General features: G+C 43.7%; 1 protein-coding gene across 1 annotated transcript in view; it reads left to right on the top strand.

The window, feature by feature from the left end:
* LOC306914694 (calcium-activated potassium channel subunit alpha-1-like) overlaps positions 1-27,239 on the top strand; it is a 136,010-nt gene that overhangs the window by 9,899 nt on the left and 98,872 nt on the right. Inside the window, 1 exon segment of the mRNA XM_079491861.1 lies at positions 8,214-8,354. Within this exon segment, the coding sequence (XP_079347987.1) occupies positions 8,214-8,354 (141 nt within the window).

Below are 27,239 nucleotides of genomic sequence, written 5' to 3'. Positions count from 1 at the left end.
CTCTGGGAGAGCAGCGAGACTCAGCACAGCTGATTTTTTTTAGCGGTGCCTCGGCTCCAATACGCAGCTATGTGTGTCCCTGTATGTATGTATGTATGTATGTCTAAGCATGGACAGCTGCATCACCGGTAACTCTGTCATTTCTCGACGCGTTTCGGACGCCGGGCGGCTCGCAGGAACCGAGTGTTCCATCATGCTCGTTTAAGCACTGCTAGATGGCTGTTTCAACCATATCCAGATTGCTTCCTCGGTATTGTATAATAGGAAATATGTCACAATATGGTCGCAATAAAAAAGCCATTACATTAGGTATTTAAGCCGGCCCTGGATGGAGTACACACAAGAATGCTGTGAATGGCACATGGAGGACAGCATTAGAAATGTGGTCCTCTACGGGGACCTACCACGGGTCACAGAACAAAAGTCAGAGAGATGAGGATGAGGCTGGCAGGGCACTGCATCAGGCACCCGGAACTAGTGGCAAGAAGACTGCCATTATGGGAGGCTTGTGAGCCAACAACCCAGGGCAAAGTCAGGAAAGGCAAGACGCACACCACCGTATGCACTTATATCAGCTTGCAGCTTACCATGATTTTAGATGGTGTGGAGGGCAGCGATTCAGGAGTCCCGAGTTGGTGTTGGCTATAGACCGCACTCACACATCGTGCGCATAAGCTGGTTAATTTCTGAAGCAGCAGAGTTAGACGGAGAACGCATGCCAGACTGCAATATATCACCACTCTAAATTTGGATGTGTCCTTTGTCTCGTCTTACCCCGTAGATAATGTCTTGATTCATTATTGAGACGCAGTGATGAGTATTAATACATGTTTTGAATAATTCATTGACTTGCTGAAAATGTGTCATGGGCCACATGTTCTATTCCAGCTTAATAATGTACCCTTTGAGGAATTACCACACACGGAGCATTGTGCTTCTAAAGTTTCAGACGGTCTACAGATTTATAGGTTACGTGGTCAAATTTAGAGACTATGGTCAAAATGTCAGAGGGGAAATGCTGTGCTGCATGAATGAATGCATGGCTGAATGGCTCCAATTTGCTGTCTGATATTAGTAGATAATAGTTGTAACGTTCATGTGGCATCCCTAAACGTCTTTTACTATTTTGAAAAACATCTTAAAATTGTTCAACTAGCCGATCTACATCGACACATTGTGAGCTTGTAGATCGGCTATTTCAAAGCTGCAACCATTTATAATTATTTTAGGTGTATCTCTTTTTATGCTGTGTCGGAGAGCTTATTAGAGTAAACCTACCCTAATAATAGTTTAATCTTTTCTTATTTTTTATTCTTACTAGTCTTAATACGTTCGAAATGTACTAGGTATTTGTATGCTATGTCCTGTATGTCAGCCCTGTTTGTACTGTTTGATGTTCGATGTCTGGGGACTGCAGATGGAAATTAGCATGTTTTGCTAAATCTGGTATATTTACACTGCATTTTTAATGTAATGTTAATTAAAGTACATTGTCCCGACTAAATAAACAAATAAAGTAAATTTGAACTATTCAGAAATGTCTTTCAAAATAATAATAAAAAGGCGAAGACGTTTAGAGATAAGGGGTAAGGCAGGGAGCGTATCTATGTTCCCCAGGTTCTATGTTCCCCTGGGGAACATAGGGATGACCCCGTAAGGCACTGGGGAAAATAGGGCCCTTTAATGTCTTCATGAAAGATACCTCATTTCCTGCAGCCTTAAGCTGAAACTCTGTCATCTCTGCTTCACAAAGGAATCTTGGCAAGAATAATTGGACAGAGGCATGTCACATACTACATCACCCATGGCCATTTATAGTTGAACTTTCCCTTCTCTCAGCATTAAAAATTCACAGTGAACGAGTACATTTTTAGATTTGGTCATTAAACGGCTGGGATAGTAACAGTGTGATGCCAATTAAACCTATTTAACATCGCCCCAATTAAGTGACCACAGTCCATGTTGACACATTTATATTGTCCGTTAAAGCCTTAATACTGGGTAATTTCCCTGCTGGTCAGTACCATGATTGCAGGTCTTCGGTTCATTTCTACACTGCCCAGGAGCTCTTAACACTAATTATGCTAATAACGTGTATACACATCTTTAGAATCAAAACCACGGGTGCCTTGGACATGTATACTGTAGGCGTCTTTAGGTCTTTTTTATTTATATATAAAAAAAAATATTATAATTTTTTGGGTTGGCCTTTCCTTCTTCAGCATAGTCCTTGTGTTTCGCCGTTCACTTCCTTGCGTATGGCCCGATTTAGAATGGCTAGGGCGCTCTCTGTGGTTTTGACCAAAAGGGCAACGTTCTGTCTTCATTTCTGACTTCAGGATGCATCTCGTTTAGAACACTTCTAGAGAGACTTTAGATGTGACGGCGTGAGGTAAGAACGGAAGATTATGCCTCCCGGTTTTGGGGGGTAATGGAAGGCGGGGCTTTTCAGAGTAACATCTGCCTCATCTGCTGGCACTCTAGCGCCATTATTTTGAAGAATTCCCCGCGTTGTCTAGTGGTTTACTGGTGATTTTTCTTTCTTTTTTTCCGGTGGTGCAGCATTTTTCTTTTTCGCTGGGAAGTTTGGGGTGTTTTGTAGCAGTCGCAGAAACCTCTTATCCCCATATTCATATTTTTTGTGTTGTTTTTCCCACAAATTAATCTTCTACTTGATCATACTCCAAACACGACACAAAGCGTTTTGAGCTTGTAGACCTGCTACTTTTGCAATGTTTTTATTTGAATCCTGAAAAGTAACAGTTTCTGACATAATGAGGTTTCCACCCGACAGAGAAGATATAGATAGATATCTTCTGTTTTGATCTGTATCTAGATAGATACAGATCAAAACAGTGCAAAATCAATATACAAAATATGATCAATGCAATAAGGTTAATAGTATAAAACCTATACGGAACAGTCTCGTTTTAAAGTCCATAAAAGTCTTTCCAGTCCATAAAGTGCACTTTCCTTGATTTATCTTGTGTCCATAAAGTAAATGTAATTTGTGTGTGAATAAATTAATGGGGGCTGGGGAAGGGCAGGGCATACTCTCTGGTCATTTAAACATGTCTCCGCCAGACACGTGTGTGTGTGTGCGCACGTGTGTGTGTGCGCACGTGTGTGTGCGCGTGCGTGTGCGTGCCTGCGTGCGTGCAATGTTCTACATTGCAGTATTGATACTTTTACTGAAGTAAAAAAAGTGAGTACGTTTTCCACTGCTCTCCAGCCACTAAGCTACGGCCGCCCCAGTTGTTGATGCTGCCAAACCCTGACAGTTTGCCGTCTCTGTGTCAGGAAATGCAAGATCCAGTTGCAGGTGACCACAGTGTCCAGTTGTCCACTCCACAGTACAGCCAGCTGCTGAGTAATGGTTGTGTTGTTAGATCGGATCCAGTTGCAGGTGAACACAGTGTCCACTCCACAGTACAGCCAGCTGTGTTGTTGTTGAAACCAGAGCTCCAGTCAAACACAATCCTGCCGTAGTAGGTGTTTTTGTCTTTCCAGATGCAGGTTATTATAGTCGAGTATAACTAACGAAAAAAAACATTTTTGTTAACCGAAATAAATGAAAACTAGAAAAGGAAAAGCGATGTATAACTGAAGCTGTAATGTGTGTTTACAAAACTAACTAAAACAAATGAGACGTAGCTTGCGGAGTTAGTTCATTCAGACATACTCGAGGGGGTTCATGCCATGCTCAAAGGCGCATACTATACTCAAGGGGTTAACATGCTGCATTACTATGTGGGCGTATAAGTGTGTGCAAGACCCTCATGTCATTCGCCGATGCGGCAGTCAGCTGACCAATTGGGCGGGCTACTTAAGCTCACTAGACTGCATGCTCTTCCTGCCTTCCTCTGCAAATGGTTCCTGGTTGTATGTGATGTTTTCTCCCACCACCACCCCAGCACCACCGGTGGGCTCTGTTATTATGCTCCCCATGGGGGGGTTTTATTGTATATCTATCTCCCTGCTCTTAATGTTTTATGTTGGTGCTTAATCGTGCCGAGCAGGGAGAAAATCCAGCAGAGCCGAACGCCAAGTCAAATATCATATGCACACTCATTACTCATTCTGTAATAAATATTGGTAAATCTATTCGTGAGTTGTCTGACTGAACTGAAATGATAGACAAAATGCCCTTTGTTTTCGGGGGTTTATTTTGGTAAATTTAACCCATTTCGGACTGAGACCAGATTCTACAAAATGTCTTCTGAATCCTGACAGTTTTCTGAAAAACCTATGTTTCTATGTCAGTGGTTCTCCAACTATTTCATCTCCACAAATTTGTAATGTAATTGGCCCCCGACCTCCATCTGAAAATGTTCTTCCAGGGACCCCCCAGAAGCAAAGATATGATTTAAAAACGTTCACTCTGAAGGAATATATATTCAAATATTTGTGCCACATATTCAAGATGTTTAAAAAATAGCAGATCTACAAGCTCGTAGCGCGGCACTCTGTATATTTTGTCAATACTTTAATGTTGAGAAGGAGTTTTATAATGGCAGATAGAGGGTATGCGCATGCATAAAGTGAGTGTCAAATCGAGGTGCAAAGTGAGTTTAATGTTGTTTAATGCAATCAGATAGGACTTTTCTGTTTGGATGTATGGGCTGTCAAGGCCAGAAAGTCATTTTTTGCCACTCGGTAGGCGTTCCTGCATAACTTCCGGGTATGATGAGGATGTCACGCGCATACCCTCTATTATCTGATTTGCTTGAAGCACAGGATGGATATATTGGATTTTCCATATTTATTAGCTTCACTTTGCCAGTTTATCGGTTTACGAGAAACAATACACTGGCTACAGTTTTTGTGATAAAGTCAAAAATGTCAAACCAGGTGCACTGCTGCAAATAGTTCTCAACACATTGACGTGTCATAAGGAGACAGTAAGGGCTTAGAATCTGAACAATCTAACATTGCTCCTACATACCCAGAATATTTGAATTATAGCGAGATAATGTGTGAATCCTCTGACTTACTGTGATTATGATTGCCAGGCTGTTTTTGTTGGACTATGTAGTTGAAATAGAAATTGCTTCCAGACAACCCGCCATTATTCTCCTAACCCTTAAGCCTGGAAGTGAGGTTGTTAATTATACCCAATTATTACCCATATAGTGGTATCTATGACATGATCTACTGTTAGGCCAACAGAGGATTATAGACTACGTATACATCCCATAGCCTGGCGGGATGATTGCTCTGCGATTGGTTAATTTCGTTGCTAGGCCATCCGGCTGAACAATGCTGAACTGCATCAGTCTATGCATGCATGTTTCAACAATGGTCAGTCAGTCAGTCAGTCAGTCAGTCAGTCAGTCATCTATTCAGTCAGTCAGTCATTCAGTCATCTATCCAGTCAGTCAGTCAGTCAGTCAGTCAGTCAGTCATCTATCCATTCAGTCAGTCAGTCAGTCAGTAAGTAAGTAAGTCAGTCAGTCAGTCATCTATCCAGCCAGTCAGTGATGCTGGCAGTCAGTCAGTCAGTCAGTCAGTCAGTCAGTCAGTGAGTCATCTATCCAGCCAGTCAGTGATGCTGGCAGTCAGTCAGTCAGTCAGTCAGTGAGTCATCTATCCAGCCAGTTAGTGAGGCTGGCTGGCTGGCTGGCCTGACTGGCTGACTGAGCCAGTCAGTCAGCCAGTCAGTCAGTGAAATGGACTCTTATTGGGCCCCTGCCCGGATCTGGCCAGAACATATTGATCAGAGCTAGAGCTGGCTGTTGGAGGATGACATGCATGCTAATAAAACACGGCAGCGAGTGGCGGCACCATTACATATTCAGACTAATCCTCCAGTTGGACAATAAAAGGATTGCCTCAGACAGACCTGTCCATCCCTATGGAGCCATTAATGTGTCCCCTCGTAGTGCTGGACTCCCTTTCTTTATTATTATTATTGCCATCACCTCCGGTGGTGAGTGTGAAATGTGAATTGTCCCACTCCCAAGTGATTGTTGCGTGACGCGCCGGGTTGATGCTGGAGTATTTTGATTTATTTAGCTTGCTGACTGTGCATCACAGCAGCTACTCTTCCTGGGGTCTGAGTATACTGTGCATCACAGCAGCTACTCTTCCTGGGGTCTGAGTATACTGTGCATCACAGCAGCTACTCTTCCTGGGGTCTGAGTATACTGTGCATCACAGCAGCTACTCTTCCTGGGGTCTGAGTATACTGTGCATCACAGCAGCTACTCTTCCTGGGGTCTGAGTATACTGTGCATCACAGCAGCTACTCTTCCTGGGGTCTGAGTATACTGTGCATCACAGCAGCTACTCTTCCTGGGGTCTGAGTATACTGTGCATCACAGCAGCTACTCTTCCTGGGGTCTGAGTATACTGTGCATCACAGCAGCTACTCTTCCTGGGGTCTGAGTATACTGTGCATCACAGCAGCTACTCTTCCTGGGGTCTGAGTATACTGTGCATCACAGCAGCTACTCTTCCTGGGGTCTGAGTATACTGTGCATCACAGCAGCTACTCTTCCTGGGGTCTGAGTATACTGTGCATCACAGCAGCTACTCTTCCTGGGGTCTGAGTATACTGTGCATCACAGCAGCTACTCTTCCTGGGGTCTGAGTATTAACGTTCGTCGTTTACTGAAAGTAATACTGTAACGTAGAAATACTAATGGTACAAGTCTGGAATTCAAAATGTACAAAGTACAAAGGTATTGGCATCGAAATGTACTTAAAGTACCAAAAGTAAAAGGACTCATTATGTAGAACGTCTCTTTTCAAGTTTTCAAATGTAAAAAAATCTTTTGAAAATAGCAGTAGCAGAAGCTCACAATGCGTCGCTTGTAGATTGTCTATTTTCAAATGGATGAATAGGGCTGAAGTGGTTACAATAATCAAAAAACTACAAAGTAACTATAGTTTTCAAATAAATGTAGTGGAGTAAAAAGTACAATATTTGCCTGGCTCTGAGATGTAGGCCTAGTGGAGTAGAAGTAAAAGTACTGGAAATTGGAAATACTCAAGTAATGTGTAAACACCTGAAAATTGTACTTAACAGATCTGCCGCCATTGGTGTAGATCTACGTCTTTTGGTTAGGGGAGGGGTTAGGGTTCTGATGTCACTAAAGCGGTGTATTTCGATTTGGCCTTTCGACTCAAAGGCTTTCAGCTTTCAGGAAGAAACCAAAAATACAGACACATTTTAATAGCCTATTCTAACCACACCTGGGGGTCTAATATAGTAAATAGTTAACTCCAGTATCCATAGATGCATACACAACAGAAAAAGTACAAAGATCAAGTTACTCCATCTGTAAGTAAATATGCTTGGTTACTTTCCACCAGTGAGTGATGGTGTTGTAGACATAGATATTTAAAAAAATAGATGCCTCATTGGCCGCTGCAGTTCGTTGGAGCGATGTGTGTTGAAGGAGGGGCGGAAGAATTTACACTGGGAGAGGAAGTACACCGGAAGTGTGGAAGGCACGTTACGTCACGCTGCCACTCGAGTGATTACTGGCCAATCACAGCGCATCTTTTCCGGGACTTACAGACCCGAACATGCGCTCTGTGACGCACGCTCATGCTTCCGCGGGGCTTCGCAAGGAATCTCGGGAAAGTTTTGCCCTCCCTTGAGCACATACGCTCCAGAGCCGGAAATACTGTTTATACTGTATGTCTATGGTTGTGGTAGAGCCCTGAGGTGGCCGGTGCATGGTGGAGCGCCTCATCTCATCCTTCATTCATTCATCCTGTCTCCATTTCCTGCCCTGTGTTCTGTGATTCATGCCAGTCCCAGCAGACAGACAGACCCACCCCCTCCCCCCACTGGAGGACAGAGACCAGCGTGTGTGTGTGTGTGTGTGTGTGTGTGTGTGTGTGTGTGTGTGTGTGTGTGTGTGTGTGTGTGTGTGTGTGTGTGTGTGTGTGTGTGTGTGTGTGTGTGTGTGTGTGTGTGTGTGTGTGTGTGTGTGTGTGTGTGTGTGTGTGTGTGTGTGTGTGTGTGTGTGTGTGTGTGTGTGTGTGTGTGTGTGTGTGTGTGTGTGCGTGCGCGCGTGTATTTTCTGCAGTACTGTACAGTTTTGTGAAATTGAGGGTGCCAATATAACCCCTGGGTGATCCCGGGGCAACTAAGTACACAGTGCGGTGATGGCGGTCTGTCGTACAATAGTCGTACGGCTTAACTGATGTTCTACTTTTCTAAGCCGTTATCGTATCCTCTCCCCCCCGTCTTTCTGCAGGACGTACATCGGGTCATCTTGGGCGACGGCATCAAGCACACGAAGGAAGACCCGGCGGCCAGCGAGGTGGGATGGATGACCTCCGTCAAAGACTGGGCCGGGGTCATGATATCTGCTCAGACCCTGACAGGCAGAGTCCTGGTGAGTTCCGTTCCGGGTTTTCTCCCGTTCCCTGGGTTAGGGGTCATGATATCTGCTGACAGGCAGAGTCCTGGTGAGTTCCGTTCCGGGTTTTCTCCCGTTCCCTGGGTTAGGGGTCATGATATCTGCTGACAGGCAGAGTCCTGGTGAGTTCCGTTCCGGGTTTTCTCCCGTTCCCTGGGTTAGGGGTCATGATATCTGCTGACAGGCAGAGTCCTGGTGAGTTCCGTTCCGGGTTTTCTCCCGTTCCCTGGGTTAGGGGTCATGGTATCTGCTCAGAGCCTGACGGGCAGAGAGAGTCCTGGTGAGTTCGGTTCCAGGTTTTTACCGTTCCCCTCGGCCTCTTCCTGGTAAACGTTCTGATTGACAGGCTGCGTTGTGAATCTTGTGATATTAATAATAATGTTTATTGTCCCGAAGGATATTCATCTTCACAGTCTGTTCAACACCCACAACAAAACAACACCTACAGTAGTACAGAAAAACAATACTAAAACATGAGGTCCCCAAATGTACACGGAACCATCCTATCGGCGGGGCAGTTTGTTTAATGCCACGATGGCTGAGTGGACAAAACTCCTACTCCTTTTTGCATGCTAAGGTTCTGTACCTTTGTCCAGATGGCATGAGGTTAAAAAAGCGTCACAGGGGATGATCAGTGTCATTTAAGGCCGTGTGATGGCCTTATTGTTCTTATCAGAAAGTGTGAGTGTAGGGATTCCAATGATCTTGGAAGCAACGCGGGTAATACTGAAAAGTTTGTTTCTGTTGGGCATGGACAATATGGTGTAGAAACATGTGGGACAGTACAACAGAACAGGTTGAATAATGATTGTGTACACGATTGATGATTCACCTGTGCCTCCTACTCTAGTCTGGACTGGTCACTGTAGTCGGCTCCACATATTGGATATGCGTCAGTCACAGTGTTCACGTCGACAGCAAATGTTGATTTAGTTTAGTCATAGACAGTCTTTTGAATACAAATTTTATTCAGTTTTAGTCATATTTTTGTCACAGACTAAACATAAATATATATATTTTGGCACGCCTTGATGGCTGTAAAGTAAAGGACCCTCAAAGGGTCCTTTTGATAAGGTAACAATTCTTAATGTTTTGGCCTCTTATATTATGGCTATTTTATTTTGAAGGATCGACTCCGTAAGCTCTAGAGCTCTTTTCATCAGGTTCAGTTTTCTTTATGGCAATGCTTTTATTTTGAAGCCATGTAAGGAAGTGAATGTTTCATATTAGGGGTGACTTACCTGGCGCGAATTTCAGATGGAAGGAAAAAGGCAAAAGCACAATGAAATAAACCAGAGGTCCAATGATTTACGATGATTTAGCATCTAGCTAGAATGGGAACAAGGTAAATGTGGTTTGTTGTGTTCTTCCACGATTCTGTGTAGTTACTTTTGGATGTGTTCATATTAACAGAGAGAAGGTGTTTGAATCTATTGCTGTCATGTAGACATTAATGTTTGCAGTATTAAAGGTGTGAATGAATGGCTGTATAATGTGATGGATTTCTGGGTTTCATATTTGGGATGTCAAAGGCTATGTCATGTCGGTAAACATTTTGAATCATTGACATGAATGATGTCAATGATAGACAGGCTAACTGAGGCTGCTGAGGCATATGTTTGTGTGATTTTAAAGGCCCATTTTGTACGTTTGTAGGACCTCATTTGTTTTTTTTGTATGTTGATTGATTGAATAGTTTGATTGAAGTACAGCCAAACACTTAGTCCAAAAGCACAACCCCCCCCCCCCCCTCTCCCAAAAAAGTGGTCTTGTTTCCATGTACGCCCTATGCAATGAATTCATAGACATGACATGAAGAATAACAACAAAATCCAATATCATCACAGAAAAAAACTAAACGAAAATCAATAGTCACAGGATTATTTTTTTTACCTGTCCTGTGGTGTTCTTATGGTGGAAAAAGGTGTTTTCACACAAGGAAAGGAAAGGAAAACAACTTTTATGTTCAAACAAGGCCTGCTAATAGATGTAGAAATCCGTAAAAATGATATCGAGCATCTGACAAAGCTGTGGGATATCGCCATGGGATGCCAAGTTGAATTTACGTCTGCTTCTTCTCGCCTGATGAATAATCAAAACCATTATGGAGCAATGGAGCTTGGAGGCGAGCCGTCAAAAAGCAAAACGAGAGAAGATTTGAGGGGCATATTAAGGCCATACCAGACCCCATAAGGCCCACAGCCGACAGAGAGCGAGACACAGACAGGCGGCGGGGACCAAAAAAAACGAATAAATGCTGGCAGGACGGGAGGGCTTACAGTTCACCGATTGCCTTTGGTTGACGGAAGTTGTTGCCATGGTTACCTCGTCTGTATTCTTCATAAATGAATGCCCTATTGTATACAGTGTGTAAATATTGTATACTCTCATGGTTTGCACCCAGCAGCGATGACATTTTCTACAGTAGGATTAACCCATTTTGGGCGGGAACCCCTTTTGGTGTTAGCGTTACGTTATGCTTTAGCTATTGAAAAATAGCAGATCTACAAGCTCATAGCGCGCCACTCGGTGGCGCGCTATGAGCTTGTAGGTCTGCTATTTTTGAAAAATCGAAGAACGACTGACAGAAACATAGCTTTTTCAGAAAACTGTCAGGATGTAGAAGACATTTATATAATCTGATCTCAGGTCAAAATGGATTAAAAGAGAGCATGAGATTAGTGGCTACCCGTTGTAATTTTTTTTAACCCGTTTCTGTCCAGTGCTGTCGTGCTGCGGGTGGGAGGTGAGGAGAGGATCTATAATCCAGGGAAGGACAAACTCTCGCCGGTGGTTTCCCCATGAGTTGCTGCTACGGGTTTCCTTCCCCCCCCCCTTGTTGTTACGAGAGGGTTGTTTTGGTCATAAAGTGCTTAGCGAAGCTAGTTTAAGTGCGAGCAGTATAATGAAATGAAATAGTGCAAGTAGGAGTGGCGTGCCAAAGACCTGCCGCAGTGCTCAGTGTAGCCCCCCCCTTTTCTCTGGCTGGCATAGTGCATGGACATGGAGGTTGTTGATCATAGATGTGTTGCTTCACTTCTTTAACCCATTCTGACCTGAGATCAGATTCTGAAAAAGCTATGTTTCTATGTCGTTCTTCGATTTTTCAAAAATAGCAGACCTACAAGCTCGTAGCGCGCCACTCGGTGGCGCGCTATGAGCTTGTAGATCTGCTATTCTTCAATAGCTAAAGCATAACATAATGCTAACACCAAAAGGGGTTCCCGCCCCGAAATGGGTTAACACAGAGCGCTCGTTCATGAATCGATTCAGGCGTATTCCTGGAGGTTAGCTTATAGCAGCACTTCCGACAGCAACATTTTGATGCCCAAATCGTGGGAAATGCGGAAACGGAGTGTTCTTCCGCGTGCTTCAAACACCTCTTGAGCAAACCTTCATTGAAATGAATAGCTGGGGGCGGGGCAGTCTGCACTCTAGACATTATTATAATAACTCGATGTCAGGAAACCAGTTCCAAATGATACCCCAGGGGTACCCGGGCGTGGTGGAATTTCATTTTATTTCATTATTATTATTATTTCATTTTATTTTCCATTTTATTTTATCTGCTGGAAAGAAATCATTCAATGTGTATTCTGTGGACCGGGGTGGTTTACCAGCAGGCTACTCTGATTGGTGGATGTAAATGCAATACCCATTAAGACCTGGAATGCATCTGTGTCACCTTAACTTTTAACCACTTGAACCATTATTTTAGATATACAAGATATACAAGCTCATGGCGCGGCACCGAGTGCCACGCTATGGGCATGTAGATCTGCTATTTTAGAAAAATTGTGAAAACATGTGCAAAATGCAAATCTTTGAATATATATTATTTATTCACAGCATTCGTTTTTTAACTAATATCTTTGTTTCTGGGGGTCCCTGGAACAACACAATTTGAGATGTCAGGTGGGTCACTCAGTGGCCATTATACTTTTTGGGGGCCCTTGACATGAAATTGAAACTTGAAACATATTTCTTTCATATTTAGAAGACATTAGTTGTATGTGGTCTCAGGTCTTGGGTTAAATGTGTGATACAGTGAGGCGGGGCAGCAGGGTAATTAGTATGTAAGGATATTAGTGACAGGTGTGCTGAGATGAAAACGAATGGCAGTGGTTAAATATAATAAGAATAAAGAAAGGGGAGATCTCCAGTCAAGACAGGAGCTGTTGGTGTTATCATCAGCCCCCTGTGAATGTGAAGTGAGGAGAAAAGATATATTTAGACTTTACACTTTACACTCCAGGTGACTCCCAAGGAGACACACGAGCAAAGACATGTTTATTTAATTTTTTATAGCTATAGCTTCTTGCTCTCAAAAGAGTACAAGAATAATCCCCCTGCCTGATGGAGGGGAAAGGAACTGGTCGGAATAACGTGTTCCTTCCACGCGCTACGTCCGGCCAGGGAAATTCCCCCCTTTCAGGTGAAAAGAAGCAGCTTGGACTCCTCATGCATAGGAGGCATGAGGTCAGTCCGCTGCCCCCCCCAGGTTGGCAGAGGAAGTGTAGCGCCCAGGATTACGTTAGATAATTGGCACTGGGTGAAAAAACTGGGTTGCAAAATTGTGGGATAAAAAAAGAATAATCCCCCTGCCCCAGTCCCCCTGCTCGTAGATTTGCTATTTTTGAGAAATCGTGAAAACTTGTGCAAATCTTTGAATATATATTTTATCTTTCACAGCAAACGTTTTTAACTCAAATATTTATCTCTGTAGGTTTTTCAGAAAACTGTTATGATATAGAAGACATTTGTAGAATGTGGTCTCAGCTCTCAATGGGCTAGGTTTGCTCAAAAGGTGCTAAAAGGTTTCCATGGTTTGTGCCCTGGACATAGTTTACACATTCACTGGAAGACGCACGCACCCACCCACGCACACACGCACGCACGCACTGTAGTGAGCAGGCTGACGTACGCAAGTCGTCTCTGTCGGGCGAAAACCTTGTATGTCCAAAAAACTACTACTTTTCACTTTCACAAAAAACGAAATAATAATAATAAAAACGAACGTGGCTAATGCGCAACGTGACACGTTGTGAGCTTGTACACTAGGTCGGCTACAAGGTAGTGTGATGAAGGTAGTGTGATGAAGTGAGGCGTTCAAAAATAAAAAACACGAAAGGTTGTAATATGGAGATACAAGCTAGCCTACAACCCTTTTCTGATGAATCCATGTCAGCTCCTTTATAGGCTTGTGACAGTTATTACATAATCACCTGGTCGAGATAATTGCGATAATTCTTTGCATAATCATCAAAGTGCTTCCATTTCGCTGTCGCCTCACAGCTAGAAGGTCCCCGGTTCGATTCCCGCCGGGGGCACTGGGCGCTGGGGCGTGTTCTCCACGTCATCAGTGCCCATACAGAGACTTCAGTCTCAATGTGTTTTTTTTACTGGTTAAATAAAGGTTAAATAAATACCCTAGGTGGGGTTGGCAAAAGGGCCTTTCTATGTGGAGTTTGCATGTTCTCCCCGTGTCTCCTAGGGTAGGTATACCCTCACTACCGGGGGAAACTCCCCGCTGCCAGGTGACTCACTCCTCATGCAATGAAGGAAGCATGAGCTCAGTTCAGGACTCTCCCCAGGTTGGCAGAGGGAGAGTATAGTGCCCAGGATTACAGCTTAGGGCAATTGGCAAGCTATTGTGCTCTGGCTTGGATCAATTAAACGGCTAGAGCACTTTTTAAAAATTGTATTTATAGGATTTGTGTTCAATTGTTGCATTATTGTAAAAATCACATCCGCTGACCATGCAGTGGACCCAGGGGGGAGGGGGGGGGTGTGTCTGTGTGTGTGTGTGTGTGGCGTGCGCGCGCATAATGAGGCTCAACATCCTGCTGTCTGGCTGATGGCTCGGCACCTAACATCCATGCTCGGCACACACAGTTTTCCCTTTTTTTCCACCCTTTTTTTTTTTTTTTTTTAGAGCGCTCGTCTGTAACTATGGCAACGGCAGCTTACCTAAGCATGGCAGATGTGTGCGCTCAGCGTCTGCTTGTTTAGAAGGCCGCATTAAAGCCTGTTTCTGGGCCAGCTGATCTGAGAAGGTATATTAGTCTTGGGGGTTTTAACCCCCACCCGCCTGACCTCAAAATTTTAAAAAAATCTTCTAAATCCTCCAGTTTTCTGAAATAAATATTTTCACGATTTCTCAAAAATAGCAGACCTACAAGCTCATAGCGCGCCACTCGGTGGCGCGCTATGAGCTTGTAGATCTGCTATTTTTCAATAGCTAAATTATAACATAATGTTTAAAACACCAAAAGGGGTTCCCGCCCAAAATGGGTTAAGAGCATGACATAAACCTAAATGAAATTGTTTGTACGCGTGTGCGTGCGCAGAAGGGATGAGCTAGCTATATTCCTAGATGTCTCTCATTGTCCCACATGACCTAAAGCTCCAAGGACTCCATTTACAACTCACTCTGGGTGTCATTCACATCTTTTTAACCTAATGCTTTCTGAACCGGGCCTTCTAATATTAATGGCAAACCACTACGATTGTTTAATGACAATAAAACCAATTTCATGGTAATTGTTTTCTTCAAAACGTATAATGTTGGTTACATTGGTCCAAGCAGGAACGCTAATATATGCATTTTCTGACGTTCTCTGAAAATGCATTGCGGCCCACCCATCTTAAAGGGGAATACCGCTAGGGGCACGGTGGCACAGTCGGTAGTGCTGTCGCCTCACAGCTAGAAGGTCCTGGGTTCGATTCCCGCTGGGGACACTGTGGGTGCTGGCGGCGTGTTCCCTCCTCCACGCCATCAGTGCCCAATGCGGGGTTGGCGAAAGGGCCTTTCTGTGTGGAATTTGCATGTTCTCCTCGTGTCCCCTAGAGTAGGTACCCTCACAAAAAACATGCAGTAATCCTGGTCTCCAAAACTACCTCCCCCTGGCCAGCCGGGGCGCCTGATGGAGGGGAAAGGAACAGTGTAGCACCCAGGATTACATTACATTAGATAATTGACAATGGGTGAAAAATCATGGGATAAAATTATTAAAAAAAAAGAAAAAAAGGGGAATAGCGCTAATTTTCAACATTGAACCATGTCATTAATAGAGTTTCTGTGTGGAACTCGGTGTGCTCTTTGGCCTGCAGAGTACACCAGCGTGATGTCACTGATCACATGACTCCAAGTTCTAGACCTCCAGTTCTAGGCTAAACGGATTATTATTTCCACACAACAACTCTAAGGTATATTAATAACATAGTTCAATGTTGAAAATGAGTGGTATTCCTTTTTAAGTGGTCCGTGTTTTAAGTGGTCAGATGGGTGAACTTTGCACTACTAGTGATCTGTGAGATTACATTTGAACTCTGCGTTATGAACTGAACTGTGACACATGAACTCTTTCTCTTTAATGCTGTTTTAGTGCTGCTGCTGCTTTTAATGGCCACGTACGTCGTGCAATGTCAGTGGGTACTAGTGCAATTGCTTTTATTTTTGCACTTTAGGCTTTGTCGTCTTTTAATGATTTTTGGAAAAAATATTTTAGAGAATCCTTATGAAATGTCCCTATGTCCAGCTTTTAACCCATTCAGGCCTGACGTCGAAATTAAAAAAAAAAAAGTTTTCTAAATCATGACAATTTTCGGAAAGATTTGAGGCACATTTTAACGATTTTTCAAAAATAGCAGACCTACAAGTTCATAGCGTGCCACTCGGTGGCGCGCTATGAGCTTGTAGATCTGCTATTTTTCAATAGCTAAATTATAACAATGTTTAAAACACCAAAAGGGGTTCCCGCCCCAAAATGGGTTAATGGTTAATGTGGTTAAACGCTAACGTGACATGGATGCGTTCCAGGTCTCAATGGATTAATGTGTCCACAAACTTGGTCCTACACAAACATTAAATTCCCATTGACAATTTTATGTCATAGTGTAAACACAAACATTGCGTAACACAAACATTGATGACGACAGTGAGGACGCAAATTGTGATTGGCCGGAATTAGATGATGTACGTTGATAAGAGCGCCCCTCACTTCACACGGGTGTGATTTGATCTTTTTGCCTGACTAGGACCTGGGTAAACAAATTTCGTTCTGTAGGCCTACTTGTATGGAACGACAATAAAACACCTTGAACCTTTTGAGATAGTAGAAGTCTAGCCTGGCTCCAGCCCCTGAATCGCTAGCCACAAAACATGTTCTTTCAGGTCTGGTGACTCTACGGCAGCCTCTGTTGAAAATCTGATCTGAACAATCTGCGGCTATGGCCAATCAGCGCCGTTTCAGCTCCATGACATCAAACAACAAACATGGCTGCCCCCACTGTGGTAACATGAGACCGCATCGATCTGGCTATTAAATCGCCCTATGATAAATAGTTTCTTTACAGAAACGAAAGGTATTAGAAACATCATAATCATAATCTGACATATTTTGTTTGCATGCTAGTATCCCTAGTAGTAGTTTGTTTGATTAGCATTGACAACGACATCATCTGCTTTGCTACTATTTTGGTTGGTTGGTGTGAACCAATAGGCGAAGACGACGCCCATCCCAGAAACTACTGTCGTGGAGATGGCTTTCAGTCTGAATAATAAAGTGAAACGGAAAAATAAATAAAAAATCACACCCGTGTGAACTGAGTGGTGCAACTCCGTGTGGGGGTCCCCGGAACTTCCGGAACGTGCCCAGGGTGCCGGCACGGTTTCCGGCGAGCCACCCTGCGTCCGAAACAAGTGTGGTATTCTCTCTCTCTCTCTCTCTCTCTCTCTCTCTCTCTCTCTCTCCCCCCCTCCCTCTCTCTCTCTGTGTCTCGCATGCACGCACGCTCCACATTGTAATTAGGAGGCAACATTCAACAGCGCCACTTTGGCACCTGTTAACATAGGGACATACAGTACATAAGGACAGACATTGCTGTTCCTTGGAGTGGCTGCACCACACTGTCAGGCTAGTTCGAGTGAGCCCTGGTCCAGAAAAGCTTGAGAACCATTTCTATAATCGAATGCAAATGCCATGGTGTTGTTTACAGTACTTATAGATATTGCATGTTGATAGATAAAATAGACAGGTGCTGGCCGACCCACCGTGGACAGTCCAGAAAGTCTTTGTTCATTTTCTGGCTTGTCCACCCCCCACCGTCGTGTTGCAGGCAGCAGATTGTGGCAAAAGATCAAACATGGGCCCTTTGGTCTATTTGATTAGCAGAGGACACTTCCCTCCCAATCTCTCTCTCTGCCTTTTAAAGCTTATCTGTTGGGGATCAGCACTTCCCTCGCTGTGCGCTACCATAAAAATAAAAAATAAAAAAACCGCAAAAGGCAGGGCCTCGGTGTGTTTACTTTCTAATTACAGAACCAATGACATGCAGGCTCTGTGCAAAGACGGGGCTTCCCTGAGTTCAGGGTTCCCAGAAAGATCCCATCTGTCGGTTAGTTATGCATTATTAGACTCTCCCTCCCGCCGACACAATGTGAGAGCCAGCGTGGCGTGGCGTGTTGAGTGCAGCCTTAGTCCACATTGTTCATCACAGGTGTCATCGCGCCGCTGTTTGCTCGCGTCCAAACAAACAATGCTCGCTTTGAGACTAAAAGGGCGTCTGCTATTTGAACTTCACAGCAGAAAGAAACCCTCTGCTGTCGTCTGTAGATTTGTTACACAGTCCATCTGCTGTTTAATCAGACTGTTGCTTTGCGATGCGATCGTGAAGACAGTAGAGTGTGAGTGCGTGCGTGCGTGCGTGCGTGCGTGCACACGCGCGTGTGTGTGCATGTGCGCGTGCATGTGTTTTTACCTTACACAAACTCGTGCATTGTTTTGGGGAGGGAAGTGTGTTTCCTCTCAAATGACAGCCCCCTGCTGAGTGACATTTAGGCCGCCTGCGCTAGGAGCTCCTTGGGGGGCACTGGGACGTCACATATCTATTATGCTGGCCATTGAAAGGTGGGCTATTAATGGAAGCATGAAGCTATAACCCTCTGGCACCTCCACCCTGCATGGCAGGCAGCCCACCTGCCGTGCACGCCCCCTTAACCCCTGGCCCGCTCCCATTGGATAGACCCAGCGCTATAGCAGTCAATCGTGGCCGCGCCGTTGCCTCACACACCACTACTGTGTGCCTTGCATTTGTATGTACAGTACTGATATGCAAAAGCAAAGCGGTTCTGACCGGTGGACTCTCATCTTATCGCTGCTGCCGGACGAACAAAGCAGTTTTCACGTCGAGCCAGACGTGCTCAGGATTCAAACGCGGGTCACATTACAAGGCGTCGATATGCTGATTGTCTGTCATATTAGGTGACGGGGGAACATCAGAGTCACGTTCAGGGCGTGCCTGTTGCTGCTTCCCGACTTTGATGTCACGCAGGAGACGAGAGGCCTTAGCCCACATGTCCCTCGCAACAAAATTATGGGTGGACCATAAAGGTTTTTTTTTTCATCATGGGTGAACAAGCCCCCCTTGTCTACTCCTCTTTTGGAGAGCCTGAATGAGCAATTGCAAATAGCCACAACGCTACATGGAAAAGCTTTTTGTCTGATGAAAGTGTGTGTGTATGGGTGTGTGCCAGTGTATGTGTGTATGTACGTACTGTGTGCGTACGTGAGACTGAGAGGGAGAGAGAGAGAGAGAGCAACAGAGCGAATCATTTTGAAAGACCTGTTTTGTTTCTGTTCTCTATTAGGAGTGAACATGGCACAGCTTGTTCAAGCCGATGTGTCTGACTCTGATAAGCCACTCGGAAGCGGTTTAGGAGCCCTTAACCTTACACGCCTTTACAAGTTGCCGGTTTATCATCATCGAGGTGTGTGTGTGTGTGTGTGTGTGTGTGTGTGTGTGTGTGTGTGTGTGTGTGTGTGTGTGTGTGTGTGTGTGTGTGTGTGTGTGTGTGTGTGTGTGTGTGTGTGTGTGTGTGTGTGTGTGTGTGTGTGTGTGTGTGTGTGTGTGTGTGTGTGTGTGTGTGTGTGTGTGTGTGTGTGTGTGTGTGTGTGTGTGTGTGTGTGTGTGTGTGTGTGTGTGTGTGTGTGTGTGTCACAGTTGTCATGTCGGCATTAAAGGGATCTGCCGGTTAAAAACGGCGTTCCTTTCCCCTTTTTCCCCCCATGAAGCCACAAAGAACGCCACCACGCTCGCTTCATTCCTGGCGTTCTTCTTCGCCAGCCCTGCATCATGTGTAATGGATACCGAGCCGATGCCACCCCCGACGTGCCCACGCCGCAACATGCACGCCTCCCCCTCCTTGGCGCAGACGCGAGAGCTGCATGCCACCTGTGGCCCATGCATGGTGCCAGCCAGGGCCGTGTATTGACTTTCACTTCTCTTAATCCATTCTGGGCGGGAACCCCTTTTGGTGTTTTAACTAAGCATTATGTTATACTTTAGCTATTGAATAATAGCAGATCTACAAGCTCATAGCGCGCCACCGAGTGGCGCGCTACGAGCTTGTAGGTCTGCTATTTTTGAAAAATCGTGAAAATACTTTCATGAAAGTCCTTTTTTTTTATTTCGACGTCAGGCCAAAATGGGTTAATCCATTTAGACCTAAGTTCGATTCTACAAATGTCTTCTAAACCATGTTTCTATGTCAGTGGTGCTCAAACTATTTCATTTCAAGGACCCCCAATATCATATGTAATTGGCTGCTGACCCCTATCTGAAATTCCAGGGACCTTCCAGAAGCAAAGATTTGAGTTAAAAACGTTCGCTCTGAAAGAATATATATTGAAAGATTTGTGCCACATTTTCACGATTAAAAAAAAATAGCAGACCGCGCTATGAGTTTGTAGATCTGCTATTTTTCAATAGCTAAAGTATAATTTAATCTTAAAACACCAAAAGGGGTTCCCGCCCAAAATGGGTTAAAGCCTCTCGCGGTGTAACAAATAAAGACCCGCGGCGGTGCCAGCGCGGTCCTCGTCGCCTGGCTGCGATGCCGTCGCTATTTTGGGGCGACGGCAGCTGCCTGGCTGCCCCTGTTTTCTCAGGGCCCCACTGAGAGCGGAACAATGCCATGTGGGACTTCAATCACTTTGTTAGCCTCCCATCCATCCGCCTTATGTTAAAGTTACATCAATATTACGTGTTATTATCTTCATCCAAAGATAAATCGTGTCAGTCTGGTGCCGTTTATAAAGTGAAGGAAACTATGGCGTTGCATTTGTTATGGTTTGTATACGCTGCTTCAGTCTGCCATCTTCTGCCTCATGGCACCATCTGAACAAGATGCTTTACGAGCTTTATTAAAATGAGATAAAATAGATAAACCTTTATTGATCCCTTGGGGGGTGGGGGGATCAGGCGTCGTAGCAGCAACAGCAGTTAGATTGACACACGGGAGCAGGTTAAGAGACAATAAAAAAATGTAATAAAATGAAACATCCAGACTTTGATTCTGACACTGCATGTGTCTCTTAAGGAATGGTTTAGTGTGTGTACAGTCTATCATTAGTTTAAATGATTTGTTTAATCATTAGTTTAAATGAGTCATTTACCCACTAGTGGGTAAATGAATGAATACTGTCAAGTCGTGCTGCTATGTCGTGGGTGATTAGGTGGGGTGGGAGCGCCTAGTTTTAGGAAAGCTTTTTTGTTTGTTTTGTCTTTGTTTATGTATGCAACTATGCATGAATGTATTTGTATTGTTCTGTCTACTGTATTTGCTGTATGTTGCTCGAAAACGAGATGATACATCTCAATGGGATATCCTTTTCTCAATAAAGGTTCATATCAATATTGTACTTTTACCCCACTAGATTTATTTGAAAACTTTGTGAGCTTTGTAGATCTGCTAATTTCAAAAGATTTTTTTTTATACATTTCAAAACTTGAAATGAGACATTCTGCATAATGAGTATACTTTTACTTTTACTACATTTTGCTAATCTGGTTAAGACCCCGTTGTGAGCTTGTAGATCGACTATGTTTAGCATGCAACCAAGTGTAAAATGACTTATACTGGTAGTCACTTCATTTTAGTCTAGTTTTTATTTGTTGACAAAATCGTCTACTGTATATATTAGTTAGTTTTAGTCATCATAGCTTAGTTTTCATTTAGTTTTTTCCATTTAGTTTTCGTCAGTAAAAACAGGCAGTCAACAAACATCATAGTATTAGTCGACGAAAACAACCCTGCTGCAGGGCCATACATGCGGGTTGAAGAAGAGTCATCCTCACCTCACCTCACCTCACCTCACCTCACCGTGCTCACGGAGACACAAAGCCTTGTTGTGTGGATGTCAGGTGTCAGGTGTGATAATTACCATTCACCTGGGAGCGGGGGTTGGCAGCTCTAATTTGGTGACATATACAGTATATAGGGAATTTGAACAGCGATACAAAACACTATCACGATACATGGTTGACGATACGATACATGGACGATATTGGTTCATTCATGGCGATACGATTCAATGATTTGAAATCGATACAGTAGCTATATTTAGAAAATACATGAAATCTGTGTGAAACATGTGGATAGAGCAGGTTTTTCAAGGGAAACATTAATTTGATCTATATCTTATTTTGACACCAATACTTTTGTACTTTTACTCAAGTAAATTTGGAATTTTCAACCACTGCGAGTACATTTTTGAATTCACTGTAAAGCAGGGACCGTAATTGGCATATTGCGAGGGCAAGATGAAAGAAAGAAAACAAACAAACAGAATTCTGTCCTCCTCCATAGCAATCATTTATTTACGGTATATTATCATAATATCATTGTCTATGCGTTGCGACAGCCCACCATGGGGACCTCGGGTTCCAAGTGGTTAAAACCTGATCCCTTTTAAAACCTGATTCCATCCAGCATTCTTTACTGTATGTATACTCTGTGTACTGGGGGTGTCTTGCAGTGTTATAAAGTAACTAAGTGCATATATAAACTATAAAGTAAGTACTGTACCTAAGTACAATTTTGAGGTGTATATATATTTTTTACTTTACTGGAGTATTTCCAAAGAGGCTTAATATTGTACTTTTACTCCACTCCACTTTGTAGATTTGGATTATTATTACAAAACATACATTATACCACTACAGCCCTATATACATTTCTGCCGTTTGAAAATAGACGATCTATAAGCTCACAATGTGTCGCCATGCGACGCATTGTGAGCTTGTAGATCTGCTATTTTCAAAATATTTTGTATAGTACTTTCTACTTTTGGTATTTAAACATTTTGATACCAATACTTTTGTACTTTTACTCAAGGGAATTTTGAACTTTTCCTTATATTTCAGTGAGTATTTCAGTGATGATTGTGACTCACCATAACTTTATGTCTCCACAACATTAGACTAATGAAATAAAATAATTTGAACTATAACAGCTCTCAATCCATCACTCACCATGACTTTATGTCTCCACAACATTACACTAATGAAATAAAATGTATGTATGTACGACTGCAGATCGCATTTACTATGAAAACGTGCATTTCCCGTCCAGTTAGTTAGTTAGTCCGCATGACCATATATGGTCATCCTCGTGACATCCCGTGATGATGTCACGTGTCATCACTACATCTGACCTAAAACCTCAAACCCTTAGATCTCCATATATGGAGCTGACCTGTTCTGACATTCAATTCCATCCTTCCTCTTCGATGTCTCCCTTTTGACTGATACCTGTCCATTTAAACTCTAAACGAGTTATTAGTGCAGTCGCGCCTGGCAGCCGGCAGTTCTCAACAGACCTGAAAATTAAGGACTGGCCCTACCTGGGCCCTCATCAAACCCTGTACACTCAAGACAATGCCCCCGCTGCCACCCTTATATCTCCATATATGGAGCTGAGCTGACATTCCATATGTTGATCTGACCTCATCAAATGAAATGAAATGAAATGATTACTATATTTACCCAGGGTATCTGGGCTAAGCTCAAGAACTTGTTTCCAGCCAGGCCCTGCTCATAGAACATTTCATCGTAGTGGTTCAATGCCTTGTTCAAGGGCACTTCAGCGGTGGAAATTTTAACGTGTCGGACCGCTGATTCGAACTGGCGACCTTCCGGTATCAAGACCGCTCCGCAATCCGTTCGGCCACCGCTGTATACTCTGTACACTCAAGACACGCTCCATATACTGTATGGCCAGTACAGAATTCATTCCATATATTGATTTGACCCCCCCATGCCAAAGAGCCAGCGCTCGCCCAGCAGTCTGCTGTCACCCAGGCGGATATGTTGATCTGACCCCACCCATTCCAAAGCGCCAGCGTTCGCCCAGCAGTCTTCTGTCACCCAGGCGGATATGTTGATCTGACCCCCCCATTCCAAAGCGCCAGCGTTCGCCCAGCAGTCTGCTGTCACCCAGGCGGATATGTTGATCTGTCCCCCCATTCCAAAGAGCCAGCGCTCGCCCAGCAGTCTGCTGTCACCCAGGTGGATATGTTGATCTGACCCCACATTCCAAAGCGCCAGTACTTTTTTCCCCCACCATTGGTGCCTTGTGACTCAGCCAGTATAGTCCACAGACATATATATGCTTCTTGTGAGTCGAGAGGACCTGAGATCACATCCGCCTGCTGTCCCCTGCTCTTCTACTGATGCATTTAGACACTGTGATCCGTGTTACACAGAGTGGTGTTACCTGAAGCTCAAAATGCAATGGGCCTCATGCGCCAACCGTTCTTAAGAAGTTCTTAAGAGGAAATTTGTTCTTAGACCCACTTAGGAAGTTTTTAAGAAGGTTTTGGGATCCCTCAATCTTTTCTTAGCTGTGATTTGTTCGTAGGTAAGAACAGAATCTACGCACACTGTGGAGCACTCTTAGGGTGCCTTTTTCGTTCTTAAGTGCAATCTGAAAACATAAAGGGAAAACAGCACCATCTGCATGATGCTCAAAGTTTGGTCTGAGGACCTCAAGGGGTCCTTGAGGAAGTTCCAGGCAGTCCACAGCAAAATATGGAATATTTTACCACTTTAATCCCATTTTATACTTTGAAAATAGCCAATCTATACAAGCTCACAAACGCGTCCCATTACTGCCCATTTTGAGCTTGTAGATCGGCTATTTTCAAAACATTTTGATAAATCTTCAAAACATTACGCTAGCAGAAAATATTTTCATATGGGGGTCTGCAGAATGCATGTCAATTTGGGGGTCCTTGACATGAAAATGTTTGAGAACCACTGGTTTAGAGTTTACAACCCAACCCAAACAAACGCACCATACGCACCATACCCACCACATAAACCCCCCCCCCCCCCCCCCCCAGTTGACTATTGTGAGATAAATAATAAAATACATTCATGAATATTGAAAATATTGAAAATGTGAAAATTTCTGTTCACTTCAGTACCTCCACAGTATTATTGATTTTTAATGTTTGGAGTCTGGTGTTCCACCATATTTAGACTTTAGTTTAGGTATTCTTGACTTCCCTCAACTTTATTTCTATGTGTGAGGTCCTGTGAGCTGCAATCACACACGGGTGTGACTGCAGGCAAGGCCATGGAGTCATGCAAAACTACACCCACCTGGGTGAACACAGGTAGGAAAGTGAATTCCCAATGCCTTATATGGGATTGGTGGGGCGGTTCCCTATGGTAATTAGGATGCTAATTAGGATATGTGGGGCGTCTACCTATGATAATTTGAATGAACTGGCACACCCCTTCAAGTTACGAGGATTTGGATTCATCATCATAAGAACATGCTTACGAACAATTCTGCCTACTTAAGAACGTTTCATGAATCTGACTGGACTTCTCTTAGGAATTCACTTAGGAAGAAATGTAAGAGGAAAAGTTAGGAACTTATTGGCGCATGAGGCCCAATATCCCCAGGACCCCCCCCCCAGGTCCAGCAGGCATTCCATCTGCCATTCCATCTCTCATTGGTAGAAATGTTGTCGTCTGCGCGGAAGACTTATGTGTTCGAATCCTGGGAAGGACTCGGACATGAATCTTAGAAGGTGCAAACGAGGTAACTCTTGATTTAGCAGCTGGCACCGTGCTTTATGCTGGCACCTACAGCATCGGGGAAAGCAGTCGGGCTTTCCCTTCGCAAGTTGAATTAAATTAATTACCACTGCCACTTAGTGAAAATTAACATTCAGACGGTTAATAGCTGCCACTGCAGTATTGCAGCCATGTGACCGGCCGCACATCATTTTGCCAGCTACCCTTTAAGGTTATCCCAGGTTCCTTGTTCTAATCGCAATTGAATGATGTTTAGTGATGGTACATCCAATTTGCTTTTACCAATTAACATTACACCCTCTCCATCTTTATTTATTTTAAATGATGTATCCCAATTTGCAATTAAATAATACCCGCAAAGCGTGTCTTCTTTGCTGGCATACTGTAACAGCGGCAAAGAAGATGGTTGCGACGCCAATGGGCTTTAACCTTTTTAGATATACTCTTATCTAGAGATGTCAACGGCAAGGTTACATGGAGCAAATGAGGAGAACATTAATCTTTGGTCTAACATTGCAGATATAGTCAAGGATATGATTTAGTATTTATTATTCTTCTATTGCACAGTGGTAGGAATCTTGGCGCAGCAGGTGTGCCTTTTGTGGCAGCGTTGGTCCCGGGGGGGAGGGGTGGGTGGGGTTGTTTGTTTTTTGTTTTGTTTTGTTTTTTGTGTTCCTTTTCTTTTGCTGTGTGTGTATGTGTATTACTATGTCTTGTTCTTGTGTTTTGTTTTCTTTATTCATTCATGATGTTTGGTTGTGCTATTTTACAGATGTACAGTTGAACATTGCATTGTCATCATTACACAGCGGTGGCCGAACGGATAGCGGCGCGGTCTAGATACCGGAAGGTTCCCAGTTCGAATCGGCCGTCCGACACGTTAAAATTACCACCGCTGAAATGCCCTTGAACAAGGCATCAACCACTACGATGAAATGTGTTCTATGAGCAGGGCCTGGCTGGAAACAAGTTCTTGAGCTTAGCCCAGATACCCTGGGTAAATATAGATTTCATTTCATTTCATTTCATTTCATTTCATTTCATTTCATTTCACACCTTAGAGTTGTTCTACGTTGGTGTACTCTGCAGGCCAAAGAGCACACCGCCGTGATGTCACTGACTGATCACATGACTTCTAGACGTCTAGGCTAAACAGAACATTTTATTTTTATTATTATTTCTACACAACAACTCTTAAGTTATATTAATGACAGTGCAATGTTGAAAATGAGTGGTATTCCCCTTTAAGTCATTCATTATTTCCATCAGAACCAGTGGAATGAATGATGTGCCATGATTCCCATCCTGTTCTTCAACCCCTCAGTGCCTGTCCTGACCCCGCAAGTCATCGCTTGTACCCCGCACATAATGTATCCAATGTTTACGCGACTAGCCATGACCCTTGGTAATGCACGTGGCTGCTATATTTGTGACCAGGTATTCCAAGAACCAGAGCGTGATTAGCATTTCAACACATGAAGGGAATTTCCATTCCCATTGTTAGCCCATGAGGGCATAGCCTGGTCTTTCCCAGTAAAGAGCCCTCCTCTCTAAAGACCCTCCTCTCTAAAGACCTGCTGCCAGAGTAGTGAGTCACTGTTTCCCAAACGGTGGGTCGGGACCCATTTGTGGGTCGCCGGACACATTTTTATGGTTTATTTTTTGGTTACTACATTTTGTTTTTAATTATTATTATTATTATTTCAAAACATTTTCACCCCTCCCCCCCCCCTCCAAAAAAAAACCCAAAACAAAATAATTAATTCAAAACTAAATTCAATTATTGTTTTCAATAATTTCATGAAGAAATCAAATGCATGTCATGAATTCTAAAACAAATGTAGTGAAAAGTAGTGAAAATAGCCGATCGCTAGTTTGCTACAAGCTCACAACGTGGCGCGAAGTGACACGTTGTGAGCTTGTATAGATCTGCTATTTTCACTAGTTTGGGTCCCGGTCTAATCTCGC

This window comes from Electrona antarctica (genome assembly GCF_951216825.1).
Source record: "Electrona antarctica genome assembly, chromosome: 22".
NCBI lineage: Eukaryota > Metazoa > Chordata > Actinopteri > Myctophiformes > Myctophidae > Electrona > Electrona antarctica.
The sequence above is the reverse complement of the archived record's forward strand: the minus strand, read 5'-3'. Positions and strand labels throughout refer to the sequence as shown.